Source organism: Toxorhynchites rutilus, chromosome 3, assembly GCF_029784135.1.
Source record: "Toxorhynchites rutilus septentrionalis strain SRP chromosome 3, ASM2978413v1, whole genome shotgun sequence".
Taxonomy (NCBI): domain Eukaryota; kingdom Metazoa; phylum Arthropoda; class Insecta; order Diptera; family Culicidae; genus Toxorhynchites; species Toxorhynchites rutilus.
This window is the reverse complement of record NC_073746.1, coordinates 303,064,169-303,073,654: the sequence shown is the minus strand read 5'-3', so window position 1 is coordinate 303,073,654 and position 9,486 is coordinate 303,064,169. Positions and strand designations below refer to the sequence as shown.

The 9,486-nt window shown below is 40.4% G+C and overlaps 1 protein-coding gene across 1 annotated transcript; it reads left to right on the top strand.

Annotated features, from left to right (window-relative positions):
* The first annotated feature begins 3,533 nt into the window (after positions 1-3,533).
* Positions 3,534-4,802, top strand: LOC129774358 (uncharacterized). The gene has a single exon (XM_055778080.1). It carries the CDS (start codon positions 3,534-3,536, stop codon positions 4,800-4,802), a length of 1,269 nt encoding a protein of 422 aa, XP_055634055.1.
* Positions 4,803-9,486: the final 4,684 nt, after the last annotated feature.

Here is a 9,486-nt window from a genome sequence, read left to right as displayed (position 1 = left end):
TTATATGATAAATATGTACCTATGACAACATTCAGTCCATCCAAAACAAGAACGAATCCATGGTTTAAAAGTGCTATTGGTGCTAAAGGCTTCGCAATCATGTGACTTATCTCATACATAAATCTTTCTCCTAAGGTTTTGTGGAAACGTTTGGATGATATGGGAACAAGAAAGTCATCCACATACACAGCCAATAATTTTAACGCTAATGAGATTAATGAATATTTTGCCAGCAACTATGTAGACACAGTCCAGCAGCCAATTTTTACGATGGGACCTCATGAAAATCAGTTTAGTTTCAATGTAGTCAGCGATGTTGGAGTTGTTAATGCTCTGTATGAAATCTCGTCTAATGCTAATGCTAATGTACTGATAACATTTCTCCTCGATTTTTGAAGATAATTCTGCCATTAGTCTTAAGACAAGTTACTTTCATATTTAATTCAATTATCGGTACAAGGAAGTTCCCAACTGCATGGAAATATTCAAAAATAATCCCAATTAGAAAAAAGTACTTTTAATTCCATAGATAACCTTCGTCCCATCTGAATTTTGAGTATGCTTTCGGAAGCATTTGAGCGCATTATCAAAAGTCAAATATATTTATATACTCATGAAAATAGACTTTTGAACGAATGTCAATCATGATACCGCCTTAAACATAGCACCAAAACAGCTATGCTCAAAATAGTATTTTATGCAAAAATCTAGCGAAAAAGTTTGGGTTTTCTGGCAGTGCTGTCGAATTAATTAGTTCATACTTATGTAATCGTTTTCACACTGTGTGGAATAATTTCAATTTTTCTAATTTTCTTCCGATTAGATCAGGAGTGCCTCAAGGATCGGTTTTGGGGCCAATTTTGTTTTCGTTATACATAAACAACCTTCCGAACAATTTAAAATATTGCATGGTTCACCTCTATGCAGATGACGTGCAACTATATCATAAATGTACTATACAAAATACAAATGTAATCGCTTTTCAAGTGAATGAAGATTTGGCTCGTATTTCTGAGTGGTCATTGAGAAATAGATTGTCAATCAATTTTAAAAAGTCGTACGCAATGTTCATAGGGGATGCTAGAAATAATGTTGACAGACCGTGTTTGAGACTGAATAACTCATTATTGCCATTAGTTAGCTCTGTTACCAGCTTGGGCTACAAATTCAGGAAAATATGGAATGGGACAATTTTATTCTCGAACAATGTGGAAAAGTGTATGGAAAACTACGCTCATTGCAGCTTAGTGGTAGTTTTTTGAGTCTTAATATTAAAATAAAATGGTTTAAATCGCTTATCCTCATCATTTTATGTCGTGCGATTTCCTTTTGACGTAGGACTACGTCTCGTGAAAATTGTCCAATTTCAAACGCTTATTGCTCTGTCATTTCATGATGGATTGATGCAATTTTTGCGTCAATCGATTTCGGCACTCCATAATATTTTTTTATATTGAAGAAAATAATATATATCATGAAACTAACTATCGAACAATGGAAAAATGTCAACCCATTTCCTAACGGAAATATCCACTTCTAATTGGTCGAAATTGACGATACATGCGGCGGTTCCCTAACAGTGACATCAAAACTAACCTGCCTGGGGGATATCGGCATTGCAAATACAAGAAAGTAGGGGGAACTCTTGATCCTCCCTAAATGTGTTCCCTAACAGAGACATCAAAACCAAGGTGTCCGAGGGAAATCGGCATTGCAAATATAGTCGGGGACATTTTTATATTGCATGATACGATTAATTTTATCAAATAAAATTTAAATTTGGAACTTTAATGTTGGTTGCTTCGTGAAATTTCATATCAATGACCGATCGTGTATTGTGAGAAAATTAGCATAAGTGTAATTGTAAAATTGTATATGGTTAGCAGTTATGTTAAAAATGACTTGATATATGAAACGATTTATTTAAATTTTCATAAATAAAAACCAAGGTGTGTTCCTGCTCGAGAACGGGTCATTCGGTTTAAGCTGTCTGTTTTGTTTTGTTCATTTTCACTCAAGGAAAATTCATGCGGCGAGAAAAAATTGGAAAAGTGAAGAAGTATTCGAGAAAGTGATTTCCCATATGCTCTACATATAGTATTAGGTGTTGTTAGTCCAATTAAAATTAACATTGGATTGAATAAACACTCAGAAAGTAAGAATTATAAAAGAAAATTACCTTTTCCATTTCAAATATGTTTTCTCTATATTGAAGTAACATGTTTTTACTGATGAGAAAAATTGATAATTGTGTTCGGTATTGGTAATTATCTTATATTACATTGGTGAGTTTTTTTTTCTTTATTTAATCCATTCATAACACAGGAGGCATCTCGTCTAGGGTCACAGAGGGCGGTTTTCATTATATCTCATTCCACTTCGGCATCTTCTATCTGATACGCACCACCCAACGACTGTTTACCATACTTATGTCATCATCACTCGGTAAATACTGGTGGAGTGAATAAACAATACCCAACAACCAAACAAAATTTCCCCTTTTCAGGGCCACCAATTTATTATCAAAGAGTTTAACGATGCATTTCTTCAAACATATCCTAAATCAACAGATAGCCTAACGGAATCCTACGTCAACAATGCGGTCGTATCCCGAATACAACCCTTCTGTGACTTTCGATACAGTCTTCATCAGTAGCAATCAACAAACTGAAAAAAGCTTTAAATTCATGTTCAATCTAAATAGTTTTTAGCAAGTTTCACATTTGCAGTCAAAGTTACTTGGAAGCGCGTTTCATAGCTTTGGGAAGCTGAGATGTTGCTTGCTGATATTCCAACTAATAAAAAACAAAGAACCAAAATATTTGTTCAGTAAATTGCGACCATTGAGAAGCGTTCGCTGTCGGAAGTTTGTAATTCCGCGGTACCACTTGATGAAATATGGCAATTCATTCTTTGACAGAGGTGTTGCAATTTGGAATTCACTACCGAATGATTTAACTTTGGGAAAATCAGATTCAGCATTTAGGAGAGGATTGTTCGAGCACTTTCGTGAAAATTAATTTAAAAATTTGTTAGATTAGAAAAATTATACAAATTTCCAAGGTATGTGTCACTAGTTCTACCATGTAAAATACATTGTAACATTTGAAAAGGCATTGCCTTAAGTTGCAGAATAAACAGTAATAATAATAATAATAATAATAATAATAAGTTAGTTATGCCTGGTGCACGTGTCTCGTAGTTCCCATTGCGACCTTCAGCCTCTGCCCAGGAACTCCGATCCCTACCTTCACGACGTACTAGCTGAGATGCGAGCAACCCTTGGAAAGATCGGGTAACCAACCCCGGTGGGACCTTGGGTCGTATGCAAACAGGGAAGGGGGACTAGTGTAGTGTCTGTTCTCCATGTTAGGAGCGACCCACAACAGCGTCTGTATTCCAGGTTAGGAACGGCTGAGATACCGTCCTTCAGGCAGGTTGAGGACTCTAAGAAGCAACCTGTGCCAACCCGTGTTTTCCCGGGAAAAGGAAAACTACCAATAATGCAATTGAGAAATCGGAGAATTATAGTAATGCGATCGCCTGAGGAGGGCCCCCGGACTGGAGCTGGTCCTGGAATGGGCGTACATGCGAGCGGCCAGCGGCTAGAGGAATTGGTGCAAGAGCGGACCCCTAGTCATCGGGCTCAGCCCGTAAACCGAACGCTAAACAGAACCCGCAGCACAAGAAATCACAATGGCAATGCTGCAATGCACAATGATGCTGCGATTGGACGACGTCAGTCGCTCACATTGACAGGCCGCCAACGGCAACGAATCATGTGGACGAGAGAGATGAATGAATTCGTGATTCGTTGCTATTATGTCTGCACAAGATTGGAGACGGACATGTCCGGCAGACCAAGAATGCTGGAAATGTTCAACGAGCAGTTCCCACGATTTGCCGGCCAACTAGATCGGAATAAGCTCTACACACGGAGACGAGCGATTTTGTCACACAACATGCTGTCCCCGGCTGAAATAGAGGCCATCAAGTTGGAAGTGCAACGAGAACTGCGTAGAGAGAGTGGAAGATCGAGCGATATGTCGAGAAGGAGCTCTGCTAGGCTGAGTGCATCGGTCGCTAGTGAAAGGCGCGAATCTATTGCACCACCACCGGATCCAGTGGATGAGCCTAGAGGTCAACTAAAGAACGAATTGGCTGTCCACATGGATGCAGCAGTGACCCAGTTTTACGGAACGGACCCCTTAACCCGACACAAGATTCCGAAGTTGCAGTATTCCCACCGACTAACGAGTGCCGTCCAAGTACTCGACCAGGAAGTTCTTCCAGTGTACCTGGAAGTGGTAGAGAATCTAGAGGAGCAGCAATTTATCGTTTATTGTGGAACTGTAGCTGTTGTACGGACGTTAGGAATGCGCACCTTTCACCAAGACGATAGACAGAACCGCGTACTCTCCGAAAAACCGAAACCTGCTTGGATGAGACGCCTGGAAGGTCGTATCCAAACGCTCCGAGTAAAAATCGATCGACTAACGCAGTACAAGAGGGGAAGTCGATCGCGAAAGCTGATTCGTGGAGTTGCTGAAATTGTGAAGCCGGCAGAGCTCTCTGATCTTAATGAAAACCGCATCATTGAGATCCTCGACAGCCATGTACAACGGTTGAGTGCTCTATCAAAAAGGTTAAGACGTTATACGGAATGTACGAAAAGGCATGCGGATAATCGTATGTTCAGTATGAACGAAAGGGAGTTCTACAGCCGCATCAAAAAGAAACGCAATAATTACGATGGTGGTCTTCCTGAGATTGACGAAGTTACCCAGTTTTGGTCAGGCTAATGGGAGAACCCTATTCAACACCGAAGTAACAGGATGTGGCTGGCAGAAGAAGAGGAATAGGGAAACGGACTTGAAGCAATGCCTGCCGTTATGGTGACCGCCCATGATATCAACGAAGCCATTCGATATTCCAGGAATTGGGCTGCGCCAGCACCAGATTTCGTGCACAATTTCTGGTACAAAAAGTTTTCTTCAACTCATGGGCGAATGGCAGAGTGCTTCAATAAGGTATTAGAAAATCCCTAAACAACACCGGAGTTCGTGACCAGGGGAATTACTCATCTGATGCCAAAGGATCAAGACACAGCGAATGCGGCGAAGTACAGGCCAATAACATGTCTAACGAGCCTGTACAAGCTACTTACGTCGGTGATTAATAAAAAGATACAAAACCATTGCGATGTTAACGAAATATTAACAGAAGAACAGAAATGCTGTAAACAGAACACGCGGGGCTGCAAAGATCAAGTCGTTATCGATGCAGTCATCGTCGGGCAAGCAAGCCGAAACAGAAGGAACCTGAGTATGGCGTACATTGACTATAAAAAAGCATACGACTCAGTACCGCATACGTACCTGATAAAGGTACTAAAAATGTACAAGATACATGATGGCGTCATCAGGTTTATGGAACACGCAATGGTAAACTGGAGCACCTCGCTTAGTATCACCGACGGAACAACTATGTTGAGATCCAGAACTCTCAATATTCGCAGGGGAATATTCCAAGGTGACACATTCAGTCCTTTGTGGTTTTGCCTTGCGATAAACCCCTTGAGCAGAGCACTCAACCGAAGCAGCCATGGCTACCATATCAACAGAACAACGACAATAAACCATACCTTCTATATGGACGACTTGAAACTGTTTGCGGAATCAACAGAAGCGCTACATAGTCTTCTACAGTGTGTGAGCGACTTTAGTTCCGATGTGCGGATGGAACTCGGAATCGAGAAGTGTAAGGCAGTACAGCTCCACCGTGGACGATTGGTGGAGACTGATGGATTCCGCATTAACGAGAGCGAAGTGATTCAAGATTTGGTGGAAGGCGAATCCTATAAGTACCTGGGATTTCTGCAATTGAAAGGGATTTGTCACACAAAAATCAAGAAGGAACTCCAGGAACAAAACTTGATCAGAATCAACCAGGTTTTGAAAACAAACCTCTGCGGCGGCAAAAAAAATCAAAGCCGTCAATACATTTGCCGTTCCTTTACTCACGTACAGTTTCGGGGTGCTGAAGTGGACGAAAACCGATTTAGAAACAATAGAAAGAGCAATGAGAGTGACGTTCACAAAGCACCGTATGCACCATCCAAAGTCGTCCATAGAAAGATTCACCTTGCCACGTGTTGAAGGAGGAAGAGGTGTCACTGACATTAGAGCGCTTTGCAGTTCCCAGATCCAGCAGTTGCGGAGTTACTTCGTGGAAAGTCAGACCCGTCACGATATCTATCGCGCTGTCTGTGAAACGGACCGTGGATTCAGTGCCCTGCATCTGGCGCAGGAGCAGTACGAACTTAGCTGCAATTTGCAGACCATAGAAGAAAAAATAACATCATGGAAGCAAAAGGAACTTCATGGGACACACCCCCATCGTTTAGAGCAAGCGCATATCGAAAAAGTATTATCGAACACGTGGCTGGTGCGAGGTGAACTCTTTTCTGAAACAGAAGGGTTTATGGTAGCCATCCAGGACCGGATAATAGCGACTAAAAACTACCGGAAGTACATCTTGCACGAAAACGTTGTTGACTGTTGCAGGAAGTGCAATAAAGTAGGAGAGACGATTGAACACGTCATAGCCGGCTGTGGAGCGCTAGCCGAATCAGCTTATTTCAATCGTCACAACTCGGTTGCCAAGATTGTTCATCAACAGCTAGCATCAAAACGCAACTTGGTAAATCAGTTGGTACCCTACTACAAGTATATTCCGGATCCGGTTTTGGAAAATAGCTGCTACAAGTTGTACTGGGATCGCGAGATTATTACGGATGTCCGAATACTAGCTAATCGCCCTGATATTGTGGTCTACGATAAAAATAAGAAAGAAGTGCTGATAATAGACATTGCAATACCGTTAGACCACAATCTACAATCTACGTTTGCTGCCAAGATAACCAAGTATCACGACTTGACAGAAGAACTAAAACAAATGTGGCATTTGAAAGGCATCCGTATTATACCAGTAGTGATCTCTGCTACTGGTTTAGTTCCACACTCTCTCACGCAGTCATTGGAGGAGCTGCAAGTAACAGAGCAGCTTGCGGTTATGCAGAAAGCGGTGATTCTTGGAACGTGTAACATAGTGCGACGGTTCCTGAATCACCACAATTAGAACACGATGATTGTGCAGACACTATTATAAAGAAAAAAAAAAATCGAAAAAAAGGTACCACAGAGCCTAATCCCCCTTTGGCATTCAAGAAGCCCGGGGGTAGGTAAATATTCCAGCTCAATGCTGAGAAGTGCCATAACTCTATAATAATAATTTTTTACTCTACAAATCGAAATTTTTAAAAACATTTAATTGATTTTTTTTATTTCAAACTTCATTAGAAATAATTCCGTTTGCATAATATTGTGCTCATTTTTTGAATCAAAAATTATGCTGGTTAAAATTTGATTCTCTGATTTATGAACTAACCAAAGTACTGGGTGGGCTTACAACGGAAAATACGAACCAAATCGGTGGGGTGATGGTGGCGGTAGTGACAGCAACCGTAGCGGAACAAACGTTTACCAAAGAACACAGCTCTCACCACAGGAAAATACCTTCTTTACATCCAGCTTGCAATACGCTGCACTCTGCACACTTTCAACCCGCAAACAATGTTTGAATTCACGAAAATTAGACGATCGATCGAAGAAAGTCATCAATAAGTCCGAACACACTCCTGAATATATACGAGCATTCTCCTGGCAAAAAAGGTATACAAATATATTTGTGTTTTTTTTCGTATTCGATTTCGTATATTACTTTAGAATGCGTGGCACTCAGGTGCGCTTCGCCCCCTTCGAGGTGTACTAGGGGTCATTATTCTGTTGGAAAATATAGCCTTTTATATTCATTTTCCTGAATAACGGCTTTAAGTTTTCCTCCAAGACTTTGACGTAGGATCCACCAGTCATTTTTCCATCGATCTTGACAAGAACTTCCACTCTATTCCAGGAAAATATCGAGGGGTTGCATCCGAGACACCACCGCTCAGGACGTAGGACTACGCAATATTTTTTTTTTTCAATTTGTTGGTTTATCATTATCCTGAAAAATATATTTATGAAAAATTGCGAATACGTCGAAATTTCATAAATAACTCTTTAGTAGAAAGTTCCGTGGACACTGGAAAGGTTTAATGGCTTGCGTGGTTTTGTAGAATCATTTTGAGAAGCAACGATTCTTTCTTGCCTTTGCGAGAACAATACACTAATTGGACATATGTCATCATTTGTCTCTTCATATCGATGTGCCTGCACTGAGTATTTAACGAGAGGCATCTTCCGTGCATCGCCATTCTACAAGTATCAAACACGCGTCTAACAGATGCACATAGTTGCAGCGATGAAAATGAAACATCTTTTCTCGACTCTCGGTCAAAAATGTCAACAAAGCTAGGAGCTTGTTGCATCAACGACCACTAGCAACACACACAAAGCCAAACACTCACAGCTAAAAGCGACCTTTAATCATTCGCACTCACAACGAGCAGAATAAGCGACTTTGTTGTTTCGGGCACAAAAAGATTCTGAGAATTTTCGTCAGAGGAGATGCAATACTTATACGCTAGCGACAACTTACTTACTATGCAACGGTGGAGTTCAGTTCGCAAATATTCTCTTTTCGCTATTTCGCTACAACGGGGGGGCCGTTGTTTCTATTCTAGCGGTTGCATAAGTTGCCCGTTATTGACAGCTCTGTTCGGGAAACACACGAATGGACAGAACAAATGTATGGGAAATGCGAATGCTTCCAATTTTCACCAATTTAAACCATATACAGACTATGGGATTGTAATGTATAGCATATCAAACAAATCTTAGAAAATTTCCGATTCGATTGATATGCAAACCGTTAACATCCGTTCGCAGCAAAAATAGTTATTAACGTTAACTGTATTTCATAAAAACGAGACCTGTTTTCTGATTTGGCACCCGTAATTTGAGACGTAGTCCTACATCAAAAAAAAAAGAATGACCGTTAAACAATGTTTGCTCTTCTTCAAAGAAGAATGACACTCGATTCGATGAACAATGTTACGAAAGTATTTTACAAGTATTCTGGACAAAAACAGTTTAGTGTGGAAACAATCACGAGATTTGACTGATTTTTTGTTCTACCCAATAGAATCTTTTATATCCTCATAAGAGGAATACAATAAGCTGCTTCACATATGACATAGGTAGATTGCAAAAACGAGCTTCTTTGGATACCAAAAGTGTGGTGCCGAGTGCTAAAAACAAACAGCTTTCCAATGCAAACAAAATTAGAAGTGACTCGAAGTTGCCATCAAAATCTAGTTTGAAACATTGTGTATGTACCGGTAATTCTAACCCAAAAACTATTCACCTCGTGCAAGCTTTGCTAAAGATTGGCACAAGTCGTTCGTCGAATTTTTTGTATGAAAAAAGCGAACAACAAATCACTTCCTATCACACCAAAAACTCGCTGATTAGAAATCACTTC